Source organism: Macaca thibetana, chromosome 1 (genome assembly GCF_024542745.1).
Source record: "Macaca thibetana thibetana isolate TM-01 chromosome 1, ASM2454274v1, whole genome shotgun sequence".
In the NCBI taxonomy this organism is placed as follows: Eukaryota; Metazoa; Chordata; class Mammalia; order Primates; family Cercopithecidae; genus Macaca; species Macaca thibetana.
The window spans coordinates 99,332,342-99,354,682 of record NC_065578.1 but is presented as its reverse complement, the minus strand read 5'-3'; the positions used below and the strand labels follow the sequence as shown (position 1 = coordinate 99,354,682).

General features: G+C 38.2%; 1 protein-coding gene across 3 annotated transcripts in view; it reads right to left on the bottom strand.

Annotated features, from left to right (window-relative positions):
* Positions 1 to 18,337: 18,337 nt before the first annotated feature.
* The window catches only part of AGL (amylo-alpha-1, 6-glucosidase, 4-alpha-glucanotransferase), a 72,755-nt gene continuing 68,751 nt past the window's right edge, over positions 18,338 to 22,341 (bottom strand). For all 3 annotated transcript variants that reach the window (XM_050778620.1, XM_050778610.1, XM_050778628.1), the window contains exon 34: positions 18,338 to 20,821. In XM_050778620.1, the coding sequence (XP_050634577.1) occupies positions 20,704 to 20,821 (118 nt within the window). In that variant the 3' untranslated portion in view covers positions 18,338 to 20,703. The remainder of the gene's footprint in view (positions 20,822 to 22,341) is intronic.

Genomic DNA, 22,341 nt, shown 5'->3' with positions numbered 1-22,341 from the left:
CCTGTAATCCTCCCACTTTAGGAGGCTGAGGCAGGAGGATCCTTTGAGGCCAGGAATTCTAGAGCAGCCTAGGCAACATAGTGAGACCTCATTTCTACTTTAAAAAAAAAAAAAAAAAAAGAAGGAGCTGGGGGCAGTGGCTCACGCCTGTAATCCCAGCACTTTGGGAGGCTGAGGTGGGTGGATCACCTGAAGTTGGGAGTTCAAGACCAGCCTGCCCAACATGGAGAAACCCCGTCTCTACTAAGAATACAAAATTAGCCGGGTGTGGTGGCACATGCCTGTAATCCCAGCTACTTGGGAGGCTGAGGCAGGAGAATTGCTTGAACCTGGGAGGCGGAGGTTGCAGTGAGCCGAGATTGTGCCATTGCACTCCAGCCTGGGCAACAAGAGCAAAACTCCGTCTCAAAAAAAAAAAAATTAAAAAGAAAAGTTTAGTTACTATTGAACTTATGCAAGGGGTCCAAAACAGATTTTTATTGGGGGACAGTAAGATTTTTTTTAAAAATTGAATTCTAACCTACACACAGAAAAGTGCAGCTCAAGTATTTTTCACAACTGATCTTACACGTACAAATAGCACCTCATCGAGAAATAAAACAACAGCAAAAATGAAAACACAAAGAAAAATAAACATAACATTCCAGCTTCCAGAAACTTCTCTCATGCCCTCTTCTAATCACTTCCCATTCCACAAAGAAAGCCACTATTCTTTTTTATTTTTATTATTATTTTTTGAGACAGGTCTTACCCTGTTACCCACACTAGACTGCAGTGGCACGATCATGGCTCACTGCAGCCTCAACTTCCTGGGCTCAGGTGATCCTTCCACCTCAGCCTTCCAAGTAGCTGGGACTACAGGCGTGTGCCACCTTGCTGGGCTAATTTATTATTATTTGGTTTATTTTTGAGGCAGAGTCTGGGTCTGTCACCCGGGCTGGAGTGCAGTGGCGCGATCTCAGCCCACTGCAGCCTCCACCTAGTGGGTTCAAGTGATTCTCCTGCCTCAGCCTCCCAAGTAGCTGGGATTACAGGCCTGTGCCACCACACCTGGCTATTTTTTTGTGTTTTCTGTTAGTAGAGACAGGGATTTCATCATGTTGGCCAGGCTGGTCTCGAATTCCTGACCTCAGGTGATCCGTCCACCTCTGCCTCCCAAAGTGCTGGGATTACAGGCATAAGCCACTGCACCCGGCCTAATTTATTTTTATTTTTTGTAGAGATGGGGTCTTCTTGTGTTGACCAGGCTGATTTTGAACTCCTTGGCTCAAATGATCCTCCTGCTTTGGCCTTCCAAAGTGTAGCAATCTTGTTTAACCTGCCTTCTTTTGTTGTTGTTGGTGGTGGTGTCCGTGTTCTGTTTTGTTTTGTTTTAGGCTTTTAGTAGCCTGAGGCCATGGGTTGGTTTCTGCCTCTAGTGATAAGGAGGAAACAGGGATGAGGAAGGGGCTTTACTGCCTCAACCAGAAACAGAAACTAAGAACCCATGACTGTACTGTCTCCCTTGGACACCCCTGAGTGAGCCACCACTCCTAGCCTAATCTTTATTTTTAATCTCCTTGCATTTTTCCCTAGTTTTAGATTTTGTGTTAAAATAAAATTGGACACGGCCGCGCGCAGTGGCTCACGCCTGTAATCCCCACACTTCGGGAGGCGAGGCGGGCAGATCACGAGGTCAGGAGATCGAGACCATCCTGGCTTACACGGTGAAACCCCGTCTCTACTAAAAATACAAAAACTTAGCTGGGCGTGGTGGCGGGCGCCTGTAGTCCCAGCTTCTCGGGAGGCTGAGGCAGGAGAATGGCGTGAACCCAGGAGGCGGAGTTTGCAGTGAGCTGAGATCGCGCCACTGCACTCCAGCCTGGGCGACAGAGCCAGACTCCCTCTAAAAAAAAATAAAATAAGTAAAATAAAATTGGACACAAAATTCCATCTCTGTGCCTTAAGAGCATAGTAAGCCATAAAATGGTTATTCAATTTCTCTTCTTTTCTTTTTGTAAAGTTATTCTAGATTGGAAACATCTCTCTACTATTTTATTTTATGACAGGGTCTTGCTCCGTCCCCAGGCTGGAGTAGAGTGGCATGACCATTGCTCACTGCAGCCTCTACCTCCCAGGCTCAAGCAATCCTCCCACCTCAGCCTCCCGAGAGGCTGGGAATACAGGCACATGCCACCATGCCTACCTAATTTTTTTTCTTTTTTTTTTGTAGAGATGAGGTCTTGCCATGTTACCCAGGCTGGTCTTGAACTCCTGGGTTCAAGAGATCCTCTCGTCTCAGCCTCCCGAAGTGCTAGAATTTATTCAAAAACTTTTTTTTTTTTTTTTTTTTTTTTGAGATGGAGTTTCGCTCTGTTGCCGTTCCTGGAGTGCAGTGGCATCATCTTAGCTCACTGCAACCTCCACCTCCCAGCTTTAAGTGATTCTCCTGTCTCAGCCTCCAAAGTAGCTGGGACTATAGGGATACACCACCACGCCCAGCTAATTTTTGTATTTTTAGTAGAGACGGAGTCTCACAATGTTGGCCAGGCTGGTCTCGAACTCCTGATCTCAAGTGATCCTCCTGCCTCTGCCTCCCAAAGTGCTGGGATTGCAGGTGTGAGCCACCACACCAGGCCCAATTTCTTAAACTCAGTAAATATTAACTCATTAATTTTTTCAAGTAATCATTGAGTACTTGCTATATTCTAGGCAGTGTTCCATGCTGGGTTTCAAATAATGACTAATGTAGAACTACAACCATAAAAATGCTCCAGTGAAGTTTCAGAGCCCTGTGAGAGAATGTAGTAAAGAGATCTGGTCTACAGGTCCAGGGAAAGCCCAACTATTAATAAACAGTGAAAAAGAGAGTAGAATACTGAATAATTTTCAAGAAGAAGTTAAACTCCATACTTTTTTTCCCCCCCCGAGACGGACTCTCGCTCTGTCGCCCAGGCTGGAGTACAGTGGCGCGATCTCGGCTCACTGCAAGCTCTGCCTCCCGGGTTCACACCACTCTCCTGCCTCAGCCTCCTGAGTAGCTGGGACTACAGGTGCCCGCCACCACACCTGGCCAATTTTTTTTGTATTTTTAGTAGAGATGGGGTTTCACCGTGCTAGCCAGGATGGTCTGGATCTCCTGACCTCGTGATCCACCCGCCTCGGCTTCCCAAAGTGCTGGGACTACAGGAATGAGCCACCGTGCCCAGCCAAGTCCATACATTTTGTATTAAATGAGGCTTTGAGTTTTGCCAAGCAGTCCTGATATGCGGGGTTTGAATTTGTAACTAGTCCTTACCATATGGAAAATAAATTCATGATTTCCTTAAACATTTTTCTTTTTATAAATAGCACAGAAATAAACGTTAGCTCTTTTTTTTTTTTTTTTTTTTTTTTTTTTTGAGACGGAGTCTCGCTCTGTCGCCCAGGCTGGAGTGCAGTGCCGTGCCGCAATCTTGGCTCACTGCAAGCTCTGTCTCCCGGGTTCATGCCATTCTCCTGTCTCAGCCTCCGGAGTAGCTGGGACTACAGGCGCCCACCACCACACCCGGCTAATTTTTTGTATTTTTAGTAGAGACGGGGTTTCACCATGTTAGCCAGGATGGTCTCGATCTCCTGACCTCGTGATCCGCCCGTCTCGGCCTCCCAAAGTGCTGGGATTACAGGCGTGAGCCACCGCGCCCGGGCTAACGTTAGCTCTTTCAATGGTTAAAACTTTCAAATTAGTGGTTATCATATTCTGGCATTGCCTAGGAAAGTTTCAGTTGTCGCAAAAATAGACCACACGGCCTACCCCTGGGGTAGTATTAAATATTTTAATACTGGTGAAATAAAATATTTTACCCTACTGGGTCGTCAGGACTTCAGAAATAGAGCCATGCAGTTCAGTTCACTTCAGCTTGTTCCATTGAACCAAAGCTAACATCATTTACTCACTTATTCCTACCTCTGATTGTTAAAGCTGATCATTACCTTTCTTCATATAAGAATTTGTGTACAAGAGAATATCTCTTGTATTACTTCCCAGATGAGTATCGTTTCCATCATTAGGAATAACCATTTACTGGAAGATGAACTAATAATAGTGCAAGAAGGACTAACTGCTAAAAACAAGAAAGAGTAGAACATTTAGCAAATTAAATCATTTTGTCAACAAAGTTAGGAATGCTAATAGCTTATTTTTATAATTTCTAAGCATAAATGACTATTCACTACCTTTACAGATAACTTTTGCTTTGTCCGTTTTTTCCCTTAACTGTATTTTTATTCCAGAGAGAATGAAATTTAGCATAACTTGCTGAAGAAATATACATCACTGAAAAATTACTAAAGAAAGATTATTAGACATCTTCAGATCTTTCTTTAAATGAGATTTTCAGATATCTTTCAACTTTTAAACAGCAGATAATTAAATAGCAGTAACCCAACTCAAAACTCTACTTGAGAATTTAAGTTTAAAATTCCAGGCTTTCTTGATTATTTTTGAACTATTTTGTTATTATCTTTAGCATTTTTAGTTTTCTAATTTGTACTCAAATTGTTCTATAATCATATCTGGCTTTCTTTTGGAGGCCTATCTTAGTTATTCTGAGAAATCTCTCTCTCCCCTACTCGCTCTACCATGAGAATCATTACAAGGTGAAGGAGAGTGAAATAAAGTACCAAGGGTAAAACATCTATTCCAAGTATTTCTACTGGTATAGTCTGAGTTTATCTAACAACAAAGATTGCATATAGTACCAGTGGAGAATTTTCTCTATCTGTGCTCTGATGTTTCAAAAAAACTGTTAACTGTTAAAACCCACAATTGCAATAAACCTTGAATTATATATAGTTGGAACCAAAAAAGTCATTTTGGTTCAACAACTTAGAATCAGAACACACAGCACTTTAATAATTTAGATAAACAAACAGTTAAAATATTTACTTGACAGAATGCTTGCTACTGAAGCAGGTTTAGAATGTTTTTTGCTGAAGGTTTTTCTCCCTACAGCAACAATGGGAATAATAATAGATTATTATAAAATGGTATTGCTTCACACAATAATACATCTCATGTAACATCTGAGAATTACAGTGTTAGATCCTGATGGAATGTAGTGAAAAATCACTCAGAGTTCTTTCAAAAGTGAAGATATTAAACAAATACTCTGGTTGCTTTGTCACTGGAATGATTATTTTCAAAGTTTCATCCAAGGAGTTTAGAATGAGTGTCTTTAACTCACAGCTGTTTGTTATTTTTTTTATTTTTATTTTTATTTTTTTTTTAGCTGTGAATATAGCTGAGACGATACAATGTCTACAATTCCTCTGGTAAGAATAAGGTATATTCTCAGGGAATCAGGGTATCAGGAGATAAACCAGGAGAAGGAAACCAGGAGAGGGAAAAAACGTGGAAAAAAAAAGGGAAAGGAAGTATGGAAAGCAAGGAAGAAATGGAGGGTCAGATAAAAAAGATAATAGGGTTTTATAAAAACAACTTAGTTATTCCTAAATAGGATAGATTGCTTATTTCTAAATTACATATAGGAATACTTTAATAGGATTATAAAGAAGAGAAAAGAGGTCTTGTTATCTATTTTAAAATAGTAGATTACACAAAATGTTCCTAATCTACTTGGCTGGATAGGAAGGAAGTTATGACAACCAGCTGGCAAATGCATTTTCAAGTTAAATATCAATAAAATGTAGCACCTATGAACAATTTTTGGAATTTTAAACATGTTAGATCAGGAAGCAGTCTTTAACACACAGCATGTAGCCTTTCCACCATCGTACTTACTTTTGTCCAGACAATAGATTGTGTAGTAGTCTTGGGTTTGATGTTGTGGCTCTCACAGGCCTGTTGAATGGTTTGATGGATTTGGCAGTTTGACCTCCAGTGTTCCATGTAAAGTGTACTCCATTTCTAAGTGATGCAGGATTTTTCTCAGCCACTTTGCCGACTGAGGACCTCCACAGTTGGTGCTGCCCCCGACTGCCTGGGCCTTGCTTGGCCTTTTGCCTGTTGCTGGAGGCACTCTGCCCACTTGGCCTGCTTGTGTTATGACTCATACCCACATTAGGCCATTCCTGAGCTCTTCTTCTGCATCCAAGAAGAATGAAGATACACTGACAATTTGAAGGATGAAAAGGGTGGGCAAGAATTTTATATTGAGTGACGGAAAAGCTTTCAGTCGGGAGGGGACGTGGGGGTGGTCTCCCACACTTGCAGTCACGTGGTTTCTCTCCCAGTGTGGCTGAGTCTGGGACTTTTATGGGCTCAGAATAAGGGAGTGCATGCTGATTGGTTTGTGAGTATGCAAAGAAAGGCACCACTCAAAGGTGAGCATGGCAGTGTAGAAAACCAATTAGGAAAGGGTAGGTATATGTAAATTAGGTGAAGCTTGGGGATCAGAGAAAAGCATGTCAAACGGGAAGACAGGTTCTCAATCTGGTCCATGGATTTGACTTGTAGCTTGGTTTTCAGGCTTTAAACTGTCTTCCACTTGGAGGTAGGGTTTCACTGAGGACCTGTCCCTATCTGCTAAGGCACTTGTCTGCCTCCTGCCTCTATCATAAGGGCATTCTGAATCATTTATGTCATGTCATTAGGTGGTAGATGAATGAGAGTCAGTACTTTAGTAAAGCATTCAAGAATAGGATGAGTCTTAGAGCTACATGTGAAGAAAAATATATTAGTTTTCAGTAAATTCTAACCAGGAAACTTCTTAAAAAGAGTAGTGGCCCTTTTGATGCTTTAAACCAAACTTAAACTCTTGCTGCTGCTTCAAAGCCATGTCTTTTTGTTTTCAATATAACAAATTATTTAGCCAATTATTAATATGGTGAATATTCGTTGTTGAAGGGGTGGCCTGCCCCTCCACACCTGTGGGCGTTTCTCGTTAGGTGGAACGAGAGACTTGAGAAAAGAAATGAGACAGAGAGACAAAGTATAGAGAAAGATAAAGTGGGCCCAGGGGACCGGCGCTCAGCATACAGAGGACCTGCGCAGGCACTGAGTTCCCTCAGTATTTATTGATCGTTATCTTTACCATCTTAGAAAAAGGGAAGTGGCAGGATAATAGGATCATCGTAGGGAGAAGGTCAGCAGTAAGACATATGAATAAAGATCTCTGTGACAGAGATCTTTATTTAAAGAAAAGTGCTGTGCCTTGATATGCATATGCAAACATCTCCATAAAACTTTTTAGTTCATAAAGAGCAGTATTGCTGCTAGCACGTCCCACCTTCAGCCCTAAGGCGGTTTTCTCCTTTCTCAGTAAACGGAACATACAATCGTGTTTTTACACGGAGATGTTCCATTGCTCAGGGATGGGCAGGAGACAGATGCTTTTCTCTAGCTCAACTGCCAAGAGGCCTTCTTTCCTCTTATAGTAGTCCTCCTCAGCACAGACCCTTCACGGGTGTCAGGCTGGGGGACGATTAGGTCTTTCCCTTCCCACGAGGCCATATTTCAGACTATCACATGGGGAGAAACCTTGGACAATACCTAGCTTTCCTAGGCAGAGGTCCCTGCGACCTTTGGCAGTGTACGTGTCCCTGGGTACTTGAGATTAAGAGAATGGTGATGACTTTTCACAAGCATACTGCCTTCAGGCACTTGTTTAACAAAGCACATCCTGTACAGCCCAAACCTTGAGTCACCACAGCACCTGTCTCTTGCAAGGACAAGGTTGGGGGTAGGGTCACAGATCTGTTCCTTTCCTGAGGAATGACTGTTCCTTTCCTGAGATATGAGAGTATTCGTTCTCATATCTCAACAGCGTCTCAAATACAGAACAAAATGGAGTCTCTTATGTCTACTTCTTTCTATATAGACACAGTAACAGTCTGATCTGTCTTTCTTTTCCCCACAGTTGTACCAAAAGATAGAGATAATTTTGCAGGTGCTAAAGGTAATATTGAGTATAAAAGTCACTAATTTTGGGTTTTAAATATTAATGTATTGTAGTACAGGGTTTCTCAACCTCATTACTATTGGCATTTTGGGCTGCAATAATTTTTTGTTGTGAGCGCCTGTCCTATGCTGTGCAGGATGTTTAGCAACACACTAGAGGCAAGTAGCACTCTTCTGTTGTGACAATTAAAATTGTCTCCGGATATTGGTAAACCTCTCCAGGGAGGCAATTTATTAATTTTGTTTTATTGATAGAGATAGGGTCTTGCTCTGTCACCCAGGTTGGAGTGCAGTGGTGTGAGCATACCTTTCTATAATCTTTAAATACTGGGCTTAAGCAATCCTCCAGCCGCAGGCTTCTGAGCAGCTAGAACTGCAGGAAAATGTCACCACACCTGGCTAATTTAAAAAAATTTTTTGAGACAGGGTCTAGTGATGTTGCTCAGGCTGGTCTTGAACTCCTAGCCTCAAGGGATTCTCAGCTTGGCCTCCCAAAGTGCTGGAATTACAGTCATGAGTCACCACACCTGGTGGAGAATCACCATTCTAATGGAATAATCCATCTTATATGCATGCTATTTTTAAATTGGCATTTTTAGACAGATTGTTTCACTTAATTCTTAGATTCCTGTGACTGTTCCTTTTCTGAGATATGAGAGTATTCATTCTCATATCTCAAGATTCCTAAGATATGATATTCATTTTATTGGTAAGTCACTTAATTCTTGTGAACCTCAGTTTTCATGTACATGAACACAAAGCTAGAAGGGTTACACCTGGAACTTTTCCCTTAGAACAAATTAATTCTCATATGATATATAATGAAATAGTTGTATACCTGTTGAAAATTGAAACTAGGCCGCATAAAACTTAGAAACTAGGCCTCATAAAAAAAGAACTTAAAAAAATTAACACCAGGTGGCTCTGGATAGGGTCCCACCCTGCCTTGATAGGGTCCCACCCTGATAGGGTCCCACCCTGCCAATTCCGGGAAACAACCTCATGGGGTCCCACCCTGCCTCGAAGTTCCCGGAATCAACAACTCCAGGAAAAAAACCTCATAAGGTCCTGCTCTAACCAATTAGAACAAGACACCTTGCTCAGGCCATAGACAGACCCAATTACCACGCGTCTAAAGCTTTGTTTGAATTTCGCGCCCTAAGCTATGTTTGAACTTGTGTTTGCCTATATAAACAGCCTGTAACAAGCAGTCGGGGTCCCAGGGCCAACTTAGAGCTTGGGACCCTAGCGCGCTAGTAATAAATAACTCTCTGCTGTAAATCTCGTGTCGGTGATCCTTCGCAGCGACCCCTGCCCAGGAGGGAATCGACAGTTCGGTTCCAACAAAATCAGTGTCTGGGTATGAAATTGTATCTGTATATGATCACAGGTTTGTAAACATTTTGTATAAAAGGCAAAAAAGGCAAGATGACAGAAAATATTTGATTTCTTTTGGTAGTCAAATTTGTTGGCTTCAGAATTCTGATTTCCATTGATGCCGTGGTCGCAACCCTAACTGTTAATTAGACTCACCTGGAGGGCTTGATCGTTGTTAATGCTGGATTCCTATCTTCAAGGATCTGGATTTGAGGAAGGAAAAAGTAGAAAGGAATACTACTTAGTTAAAAAGGAGAATGTCTCACCAGGCACCAGTACACTGCCATTCACCGCCTTTTCTTTCTCTCATTCTCTTCTAAAATGAAGTGAAGAAGATAAAATTTGGGAACTTAAAACTTGGCAAAGAAGGAAATCCTTTTGGCAATATTATAAAGTGATTGTCTGTGTTCCTACCTTGCAGAGGGAAATCTAAAACTCAGAAAGATTTTGTCTCCTTTGTGGGTTCCTCTTCTTCACCTGCTCATGAAATGGAAGTTTCCTGGACTATGAATATCATTTCAGAAATGAAGACATTAGTAATTTTCTGTTACTGGATCTTTTTATTAAAAGCACCCTCGATGTACATAATTTAATACAAATATACATCTCTTTGGCTTCCTAAGAACAATCGCCAGAGCCAGATGTCTTGAAGGCAGAAATGTCGCTGTATTTCACTAATACAGTGTTTCTTTTTTCTTCCCTAGGTTCCATTTTTAATTTCATATAATCTTATTTTAAATTTTTATTTATTTATTTATTTTTTTGGAGGCAGAGTCTCGTTCTGTTGCCCAGGCTGAAATGCAGTGGCATGATCTTGGCTCACTGCAAACTCTGCCTCCCAGGTTCAAGCGATTTTTGTGTTTCAGCCTCTCACGTAGCTGGGATCACAGGCCTGTGCCACAGGCACCTGGCTAATTTTTGTATTTTTAGTAGAGATGGGGTTTCACCATGTTGCCCAGGCTGGTCTCAAACTCCTAACCTCAAGCAATCCACCTGCCTTTTGCCTCCCAAAGTGTTGGGATTACAGGCGTGAGCCACTGTACCTGGCCTATTTTTTTTATTTCCATCAAAGCTTCCTTGCCTATAGCATTAAGAGATCTATCTGTAAGTTTTGTTCCCCAAATACCAGTTCACCCAGTCAGCCCCAGCTTCTACTGATCTTTCGTGTTCTTCCAACCGTTTCATATCTGAACTGATTGTTTTGGGTGTTACCTCCATGTTGCTACGTAATATGCTTATATTGCTATTTCTTGTTTTTTTTTTTTTTTTAAATTTTAGGCGTTACTTATTGACTTTTATGGAAGATGTCCATTTAATTATCTTTCACACATACCTTCCCATTCCTCCTAGCCTCTACCACAAACACATTTTCCATCCCCAGTCCAGTCAGTATAACTTCATCATAACTTTGCTATCATAAAAATTCACCACTTATGTTATTAATAACTCTTTTAAGTTTTATGAACAGCTGAGCCATATGGTATACTTTAATTACCTTTCCTTTTCTGCAAAACGTTGTTTTCTCTGTTGTTGAATATCTATTTTTGTTATTGCTTGCTTAGTTTTCTAAGTACTTAGGAACGATCTAGCCCTACTTCTTTTTTTTTTTTTGAGACGGAGTTCTTGCTCTGTAGCCCAGGCTGGAGTGCAGTAGTGCGATCTCTGCTCACTGCAAGCTCAGCCTCACGGGTTCACGCCATTCTCCTGCCTCAGCCTCCCGAGTAGCTGGGACTACAGGCGCCCGCCACCACGCCCGGCTAGTTTTTTGTATTTTTTAGTAGAGACGGGGTTTCAGTGTGTTAGCCAGGATGGTCTCGATCTCCTGACCTTGTGATCCTCCCACCTTGGCCTCCCAAAGTGCTGGGATTACAGGCATGAGCCAACCGGCCAGCCCTACTTCTTTACCTAGGAATCCTCTTAAAAGTTCCAAAGTGCTAGGTATCCCGTCAATTTTAATGACTTAGAGAACCCTCTTCCCTGGGCGGCTCCAATCGGCACTGGTTGATCTCTAGGTCCACTGTACAGTTGTCACCTTGAGATCTTCCTTCAACGTCACCCTGGCTCCTCTGGGAAAGTTCTTGAACTTTATTGTATAAAATTGTATTGCTTTCTGCTGGAGTTTTCAATATCTAAGACCGATTTGTATGTCCCCAGGTGTTCCTTTTTTAGCAACAGCATCCTGTTCTTGTTTCCTGAATGCAGTATCTCTTCCTATACCTCAGAGGATATTAATCATAGTTTTTCTGAATTTTTCTTCTCTCTGCATCTAACTTTAAAAAAATAGTTTGATTGAAGTATAATTTCCTTACCAAAAAGTTCACCCATTTAAAGTATATACATGAATGATTTTTAGTCAATTTTCAAAGTTATGCAACAAACACCAAAATATAATCTCAGAACATTTCAATCATCCTCACAAAAAAGCTTATGCCCCACCGCAGTCACTCCCTCATTCCTTCTCATTCTAAACCCCAGGTAACCATTAATCTGCTTTTTGTGTCTGTGTATTTGCCTTTCTGAATGTTTCATATAAACCCAAAATGAAGAATATTCTTTTGGTAAGAGGTTCGGTAACTGTTTTTCTTCAAAAATGTCATAAATGACACAGAAATATTGTGGAAATATTCCTGATTAAAGGGAACTAAAGAGATGACAATTACATGCCACACCTGATCTTAACTGAACTCTGTACTCGACGGGAAAATAAGCTATGGAGGACATTATTCAGTGAACTGACAACACTGGATATAGGAGGTGTATTTGATTAAAGTTTCAGCAATGTTAAATTTACTGGAGTTAACTGTACTCTGGGTGTGTGTGAAGAGGAAGAATTAAGAAAATAAGACAGATGGGGTAAAATGTGAGCAGTAAACAGTTTTCAAAAACTCTCAGTCATTGTTATCATTTTCCTTGATTCTGAGACTCCAATTACAAGTGTGTGCGACTGTTTGACACTGTCCTGTGTGTCTCACAAGCGGCGCTTGGTTCTTTCCATTATTTTTCTCTCTTTGCTTTAGTTTCGATATTTTTAATTGATTGGCCTTTGATTTCATGAGTTCAAGCGCTCAGTCTGCTGTTAAAACTACCCTATAAGTTCTTTATTTCAGATAAATATTTTTCAGTTCTAGAATGTCTTTTTGATTCTTTTATATAGATTCCAATTCTCTTTTGGAATTCTCTGTGTTTTCCTTTATTTACTAATTTAGAGACAGGGTCTCCCTATGTTGCTCAGGCTGGTCTTGAACTCCTGGCTTCAAGCAGTCCTCCTGCTTTTGCCTCCTAAAGTGTTGGGATTACAGGTGTAAACCAGGATTTCCTTCTTCTATTTTTTAACATGTCTATAATCTTATTTGAAAAGGTCTATCAGCTAACCTCTGCGAGTGCATCATTTTGATCTGCTTCCCTTGTCTGTTTTTTCTTTTGATTATCTATCACAGTTGCTTTTCTCTTCAAACATTTCTTTATTTTGGGTAACATGCCACATATTGTGAACAAAAGAACTGTAGCGCCTAAAGCTGGCCAGGCGTGGTGGCTCATGTCTGTAATCCCAGCACTTTGGGAGGTCGAGGTTGGGGGGGAGGGGATCCCTTGAGGCCAGGAGTTCGAGACCAGCCTGGGCAACATAGTGAAACCCATCTCTATTAAGAAGGAAAGATATTGGAAAATTTATTTTTAAATTTAAAAAAAGAGACTAAAATTGGTGTTATTTTGTTATAGAGAATCGTTTGAATGGATGTATAAATTGTGGCTTATTCAAACAATGGAATCAACTATGGCAGAGAAGAAAAATGAGCCACAAGCTGCACTCATCAATGGGAATAAATCTCAGGAACATAATATGTTACAAAAATTAAGTTAAAAAAGATTAGAAATAATGGAATTCCAAATATATAACGGTTAAAACAGGCAAAACTAAATCGTATATTAAGATATACATATATAACACTACAGAGATAATTAGGAAAATGACTAACATAAAATCAGGAGGGAGAATCCACCAGTGGCAGAGAGGAATCTAATTTGGAGGGGTAGGCAGTGCACTTTAGTGATACTGGTAAGGTTGTCTTCTAAAGCTCTGTGAAAATCTCCCATAAAATACCTCCAGAAAAATCTGTTGATCATGCCTTACATATTGCTGCAAGGAAAAACACCATCTTAACAAAATCTTAATATTTTCTCAGAAGGGGTAAGTCAGGGTATGGTATTTAGTGTTGGGACATAGCTGGGTGATTTTTAAGGCAGCTATTGCAAGGTGGAGCTGGTTGGGATTAGGCAGAGTTTAAAAATAATAGCTTTGTATTGGTGGACAAAATGAGGCAAGTGTTTTAAAATAAATCTTGATGAGCAAGATAATTATCAGAAAAATACTGGTGAGCAAGCTGTTTTAGTTGGTTTACAGTCTCATCTTCCTAGACAGGAATTCCTGAAATAAAAAGCTACTATCTTTGCATGGCTGTAGTATTGTCTAAAATAGGGGCAGGCTATTTGTTTTCCTTTTCAACTCTGTGGTGGGTTCATGCTGTTCACTTAATTGTTGTTCTTTAACGATGCATATGTTATGTTTCAAAACACAATTTCTTTTTCTCTAGGAAAGCAATTATACTTAAACATTCCATAAGAAATTTATATTCCATTCACTGAAAGAAAACAAACAAAACAACAAAAGAAATTTATAGGCTGAAAACTGATAAACTATCCCCTTAAGTCAGAGTGCTGGGATTACAGGTGTGAGCCACCACACTCAGTCCAAGCTTATCTTTTTAAATGTGTTCTGTAACATGTAAAGGGTGGGAAGCACTGGCTTGGGGAACTGTGTCTTATGGAAATGGCATATTTTTAAACACTAGACTCACAATTGGCTCAGTGGAACAATGACATTATGAGAAACACACAGAAATGAAGACCCCCGAGGGAAGCATATATTTGCTTATTTCTGAGTATGCAGAGCTGAATTCCAGTAAGTGAATCTCTAAGAGAAATAGATCTCTAGCCAGATGTGGGTTGTGTGCCTGCAATCCCAGCTACTCTGGAGGCTGAGAGAGGCTGAGGCAGGAGGATTGCTTGAGCTCAGGCATTCAAGACCAGCCTAGGAAAAACAGTGAGACTGTATCTCAAAAAAAAAAAAAAAAAAAAAAAAAAAAAAAAAAGGAAACAGATCTCTAGGTCTAAGAGTTAGTGCTTTGAAGTTGCTTAAAGAAAATAAAAAAGCTGATCTTTTGTAGACGTTCAGAAAGAAGGGAAGTCTATCAAACAGTCACACTCTATTTATTGCAAACTAGTTCATTTATTTGTCTGAAATACACTTCCCCACGTTGTCCAATGATGAGAAAGACCAAAGTAGAATTAAAATCAACCAAACCAAAACCAACAAAAATTCCTGTAAAATTCTATCTTGCTTTATTAGTAAAGACTTCAGTAATAGCTCTTCTGCTTCTTCAGAGTTTAAGTATAAAATTAGAATTTTTTTTTTAGATGAGAAAATTTGTTATTTTAGCCAAGCCTTAAAATTTGCCATCAATTTAGATGATGTAAACTTTGAGTTGTTTCCCCTATGGTTAAAATAAACAAATAGGCTGGTGCAGTGGCTCATGCCTGTAATCCCAACACTTTGGGAGGCTGAGGCTAGAGGGTCGCTTGAGTTCCGGAGTTTGAGGCCAGCCTGGGCAACACAGTGAGGCCTTATATCTACAATATATTAAAAATTAACCAGGCTTGGTGGCACATGCCTGTAGTGCCAGCTCTCTGAGAGGCTGAGGCAGGAGGATCACTTGAGCCTAGGAGTTGGAGGCTGTAGTAAACTATGATCATACTACTGCATTCCAGTCTGGGTGACAGAGTGAGACTGCCTCTAAAAACATTACAAAAAGTAAACAGATTATTGTCTACCCCTGCTTATAACATCTAAGAGACAGTGAGCTCATATTAAAAGAAATATTTGAGAAGTTCTTGAGTATTCTGTCATTAAATGCTAGCTTTGGTTCTTGATGACAACGGAACCATCATATCAGCTCTGGGGTGCACACCCTTGACATCTATCTTATGTAGACCATTATTATTTAGGTTCTATTATAGGCAGTGAAACTTAAATATACTATGGGTTGCCCTCATGAATTCTTACTACCCACAGATGTTATAGTCACTGTTTTTACAATTGAAGAAGCAAAGGTTCAGGGAGGCAAGTAATCAGCTTTGGGAAAAGCAAGGAGACACTATAACAATAGGACTGGAAAGAGACTGAGGCCGAATCATAGCAAATCCTCAATGTCCTCTGACCACTAATAGACAGTATCAGTGTTCAAGAAAGGTTTTCCTCATAGCTCTATGAGGGATAGAGTAAATTGTCATCAATTTAAAGATTATTATGTTAATCTATGCACAAGATAAAGAGTATGAGTAGAAATCTGCAGTCAGGTAAAAGTGACAAGACTTTGTGATCCATTGAATGTGATGTGGGAGCCAAGATAAATCATTTTTGGAGTACTGCTCCTTGATGTGATAAAAAAGATATCTAATAAGACTTAGTGCTCAGTTTTGTACTTTGAAAATATATCAGTTACAATAAATATATTAACATTGAACACTTGCAGAATTAAGTGCCATATTTTTTAGAAAATTTCCATAGCTTGTTCCCTTTGGTGTTAAAAATGCATGGGCACGGGCCCTGCCTTTTGACCGAAATTCCTTTGGACCAACTTTAACCAGTTGGCCTTCTCTTAATTATTAACACTTCCTGTTGTCTCTGACTTTTCTGTTTCACCTTCCTTGATAAGATACTTACATTTGCAAATTTATCCTATTTGTATAACCTAGCCCATGCTTGTCACTGAGTCTACACATTTAGCCAGGAACACATGGGTTATCCTATTAGTGCAGACGGCTACAGATACGAGAATTTTGGCCAGGTAATAATAAAGAAGTATACCTAGGCTCAAGCGGAACAGACCTAATGCTTTCCATGGCAAACTGATAATAGCAACAGTGGGTCCTATGGGTTGACGGAGGGAGGAAGCAGGAGGGCAAGCACAGAAGACAGCAATCTTGAGGGTTTGTGTAAGACAATTTGTGATAGGAAAATCAGAGTTTGAGTCTTGGGTCCAACAATTTATCTGCTATGTGATTTATGGTAAGATTATCAATGTTCTGATTTACAAAAGGGATATAATACCTCCAATGTAAAATTCCTTACATAGTAGGGGCTCCATTAATGTTTCTTGAATCTGAATTTTCTATTCTGACCAATTGACCATCAAATTGAACCAAAATGGGTCACAGCAATCATAAACATAAAAATTAGGAAGAATTCCAACAAGCTAAAAATTTTTAAATAAACAGCTTATGTTTTAAGATAAGATTAAATAATGCCAATATGTCTGTTGTTATCAATAGTATGAGGGCATGTTTAGTAAAAATGCTAAGAGCATAGTTTTTGGATTTGGAAAAATACATATAAAGAGTAAGTGGGAGTAAATAAGATTCTGAAAAAGAAGCCTAGGGAACTGATGAGACAGAAAGGTGGTGAGAAAATGCTCTAACAAATATTAAAACAACAACTAGAATAGTGAGATAGGTGAATGGGCACAGAAAACAGTGTATTCTAGTAGACCCTACCATTAAAGAATAATTCAAGATTAAAAAAGGACTTCCCATCAATCATATTCAACTTATAAGTTTGGGATTTAACAATTTGGAAAAAAACCTAAGTAATGTCTCACCTCATACCAGATGCACTTATCAAAAATAAAACTAGAAGGAAATAGAAACAGTGGTGGTTATTGAGACTGACATAAACATTGAAGAGACAGAAGAGATTACAAAGGTGGAGGCAAGTGCTGAAAGATCTGATTAAAGAAAAAACTGGCCAGAAATGGTCACGCTTATCATCAGCACTTTGGGAGGCTGAGGTGGGATGAGATGGGAGGACTGCTTGAGCCCAGGAGGTTGAGACCAGCCTAGACAACACAGTGTGGCCCCCATCTCTACAAAACAAATGCAAAAATTAGGTGGGTGCAGTAGTTGCACGCCTGTCATCCTAGCTACTTGGGATGCTGAGGTGGGAGGACAGTTTGAGCCCAGGAGGTTGAGGCTGTAATGAGCTGTATGTAATCAGGCTTGGGCAGCAAAGCAAGACTCTCTTTAAAAAAACAAAAACAAAACGAACAAACGAAAAACCGTGCTCTAACCAACATAACTACAGCCGGAATGACAAAGTATTAGCACTACTCTATAATTCAAGGCTCATACAAATTGGCGGGTGGTGGCGGGGGTTGTTGCAGGGAAACCAACAGCTATTAAGCAAATTCCATGAGTTTATTATATTGGCACACTGAGGTTCTATATAAATAATTTTGGCAAGTTTGCTGTGTTACAGGTTGGGATTTTTAGGTTAATATCTTTTATCTGAAGATGAAGATATACATATCTGCAGTAAAAAGAAACCAACAGTAGCTAAGGCAAAAACCAAATTGATCAACGTTGGTCATTAGATGCTTTTCTATAAATACGTATATTATTCAGTAATATAATGAAAAGTAAAAAAAAAATTTGGCTACTTTAGGAGGTACGTATATATATTATGTCTTCTGGCCTGTAGTGTTTACTGTTAGTAAGTTGATCAAAAGTAAATAAAAAATTCACACTTGAGTAAAAGGTTTCAAGAAGTACCAGGAAAGTGCACAGCTTATTTTTATTTATTTAAAAAAAATTATTTTTATTTTTCCAGGAGGCCCATTGTCACCAGAAAAGAAGTGTATAGTTTCTAACAGATTTATACATTGGAAGTTGATTTTGCTCCTTTCAACATGCCTAATGAAATAAATAATCCAAACAGTATAAAGTTCTTCCTGCTCTCTGCCTCCTGCAAAAAGGTAAGCACCTAAAGTAGGCAAGCACTGAATAAATGGCTCTGGTCAGCACTGACAAATTAATTGCCTCTGGGAGGCTGAGCCAGGAGGATCACTTAAGGCCAGGAGGCTGAGACCAACCTAGGGAACATAGTGTAGAATCCTGTCTCTACAAAATAAAAAATAAGTAAAAAACAAAAAATTAGCTGGGCGCAATGGCTATGAATGAAAGCAAAATATAGACCTTTAGAAAATACTTTTATTTTCTTAACACACAGAGATAACAATGACATTTGCCCACTAGACAGAGTAGTTCAAGACATATCAGAAATGGATTACAATTCACATGTTACAATATTCATAAATATGACCAGTCTCATGTTTTCCCAATTATCTTAGAAAAGTTATTAAAATACCACAGCATACTAAACTGGCAAATTCATTTCTCATGTTAAAGAGTAATTTTGATTTTGATTAGTGAAAAACCAAGGCATAGTCCATTGTTGAAATATAATAATACCTTATCCAGCATCACTCAAGTATGATGCATTCTACCTAAACGTTCTTTAGTCAAATGACACCTTTTAAAAATCTAATTTTGTATTTTAACTACCATAGAGGAAATAATGTTTAACATGCCTTCTTAAACTTTAAAATATACCATGCAGAATATAATAATGTTCTTTCATTAATCTTCCTCATTAGAAAGATGAACTACTTAGTTTTCTAGTGCAACACAATATCCTAAAAATTTACCAACGTGGGTATTTGCCTTACTAGAGATAACCCAAAATGACTACATTTAAAAAATTGTGAATTTTAATTATTTTGGTCACATTTAACTGTCAGTGATTACTTCGTGCTTTGGCTTAAATATGCTGGTTTTCTGTTACCTTTCTTACCTCCCTTAATATCAAAGTTAGGGTAGAGCTACAAAACTACATAAACCTTTGATGAACTAATGGTTCTCTCAAGGAAAGTCATTCCTTTTACCTGCACAGTTTAGAGAAGGTTATATATTGAGCAAGGAAGGAACTGAAGAAGAAAGGGAGATTTGGAAACCAGTGTGTTTATAGACAGTGGTCAGATTACTGTCACAACTGTCCTTAAATTTGTAGGATTTAATCTGTTTCAGTTTTGGAAACCAGAAAACTAAACTAGTTAAAACTATTTCTAAAGTAAGGTCAGCTTTGAAGAGGAGCAGGCAGATAATCATAAAGTAAATTACACGAGCTTTCAAGAATGGGTATTTGACATCTGAAGCATTTGTAAATTTTTACTGCCCAGAAGTTTTATTTGCTGGTTTTCTCCTTTAGTTTTATTTCTTAGTCATAGTTAAGGTTTTTAAGTTAAAAAATGCTACTTTTAAAGTAGCATTATTTTAAAACACCATTATTTTATTAGCTATAAATGAGCCACTGAATATTATATAGCAATGAAAGAATTCTTGCAACTACTTTTTTCCAATTGAACGCACAATGATTTAACTGTTTTCTTAAGAAAACAGTAAAAAACAGTAAAAAAGTTCTATCTAGGAAATAAGTTCTATTAAAAAATGTGAACTCATATAAACGTTAAAAACCTTTTTCCTTTTGTGACTTTAAGATTTTTAAGGTATCTTAAAATAAGTTAACATGAAAAATTTCCAATGATTTTACTGAATTTAAGATATATACTGAATTAATACCCATATTTTTGTTAAGATTCTGCTCAATGTTAAACTTGTCAATGTAGGTTCTGAGTTAATAGAAAACCAGTATCTACTATGATCTAGCAATAGATTTTTGAACATGAACTAAAGGTAGTTGAGTTTTAGAAAACTAATATAACATCCTTTTTTCTTTTTCTTTACAATTCTAGAAATATGACCAACCATTTCCATTTTGAAAATGTAAGCTATCTTATAATAGTAAACTAGAACTCAATACTAATTTTACAAAACTGTTTTCAGGAAATAAATTTCCTAATGCTTTGCCTGTTTCCCCACATAAGTAAATCATATAAAATATACTGTTGGCATTCATTATATTACACACAAATGAATATATCAGTGAAAAAATGAAAGCAGTTTGAACATCTGTGCTCCATTTAGGAACATATATTGTAGGTGGAAACTTCTATCATTCACCATTTATTAAATATTTATTAAATGCAGTGAGCATTGTATTAAGAATACTATAGTAAGTGGTGATAATATTAATGAACCACAGCCTATTCAGTATGTATTGTTACTGAAGATTATATATACCACAGTTAAAAGCTATCTTTCCATTTCTTTCATTATATTTTCATATTTTATTTTTATTTATGTACAAATGGAAGATTACATGATATTTCTTTTTCAAACTCTGGATTTCTAGGCATTTGAAGAATTCTTACTGAACTCAAACACATTTCATTGGTAATGATATTTCTTTCTGATTCAAATTGAAATCTACTCTGTACATTAAAAAAAATCAATGCTTTTACAATCTTACCTAATTGAGCATCAATATTATAATAAATGAGATTTTTAAAATGACTTGAGCCTGTGCATATAAGGCATTTACATATGATGGCCTTGCTTCCTATAACACAAGTAATTGCATACTTAATATCTGTAATCAACTATAAATCATAAAGTGTCTCAAGAATAGCAGAAATTGACCAGGCTTGTGTTTCACAGCTGAAAGGACAGTATTGGGCATTCTCATTGGTCAGTTCTGGAAGTCCTTTCCAAGGGGATCTGAATGAAAAAAAAGACATTTTACAAAGACATGATTTAATACATATTAACAAAATAGGCAAGACCTGGTGATTTTTGCCTTCTAGTGCAGAAAATAATCATATGTAGTCATTTGCTACAAAATAAAACAATATCCTAAAGACATACAAATGAATTTAGACTGAAATTATTCTTTGACATTCCATCTTTGGAATTTGAGACTTTTAAATACAAGGAATCCCTTTATGTATTAAAAACATAGAAGAAACTACCATTACAAGCTACATATAAATATAGAGATAAATACTCTCTCACGCATAATTTTATTCCTTTTGGAGTAAGTTTATGAGACTCAAATTGTAATTATGCAGATGTGTCATGTGTGATCTTGATAAAACTGTAAAACTAAAAGTAATGAAGAAACACTAAGAACTACGATTAGGGGGGAAATGCCATTCCAGAGTACTTTCTACTTAAAGAAAAAAAATGCCAATCAATTTCTCATTCTACTGAATAATAAACTTAGTATTTATTATGCCTTTATATTCTAATACTAACTGCTTTACATATATTATCTCATTTAATGTTCACAGTAACCCTATAAGGTAGGCACCATAAGTATTCCTATCTATAGAGAGGTAAGAGAGATTTACAGAGGTTAAATAACTTGTTCCAGCCCTCTCTATCAGAACACAGTGATGTTAGTACATCAAATTTATTGTTAATTTCAATGTAATCCCTTAAAAATGAAACACGAATTTAAAAAGTACAGAAATCTGTAATGTTTCATTTTTAAGTTGGGTCGTGGGAACAGACTTGTTTCATTATTATGGTTTGTAACTCAGGGCTATATTACATACACGCTTCAGTGGGCATCAAATATTTCATAGTAAAAATGGGAAAAAATAACCCCATTAGGTAAAATAGGGTATTTTGGATAATAACTAATATCAGCTGGGTACTATATTTAAAAAAAAAGTCATAGAAACCTGGAAAATATAGAAAATGTATGTTTCCAAGTATTCAAGCTACATCAGAGTAAAATGCCAAATGACTGAAGCTGGATAACTGGGCATCTGTAATGTGTTGAATTGTATTTCCACAGAATTTGTATGTTGAAGTCCTAGCCCCCAGTACCTCAGAATGTGAACCTGTTTGGAAATTGGGTCACTGCAGATGTAATTAGTTAAGATAATGCCACATGAAGATTGGAGTTTTGCTGCCACAAGCCACAGGATTATCAGCAGCTAAGAGAGAGGGCTGGAAGAGACCTTTCCCTAATGCCTTCAGAGGGAGGATGGCTCTGTCCATGCCTTGATTTTTCAGATTTCTGGCCTCTAGAACTCTGAGACAATATTCTGCTGTTTAACAATTTCTATTATTTAAGTCACTCAGTTTGTAGTGCTCTGTTACTGCAGCTCTAGCAAACTAACAGACTACCAAAATTAAAAAACAAAATGAGGTTACAAAACCATGAATATGCTGCCCATAATTAGACTTGGACACTAGGACATGGAATGTGTCCATACAAATATAAGGAA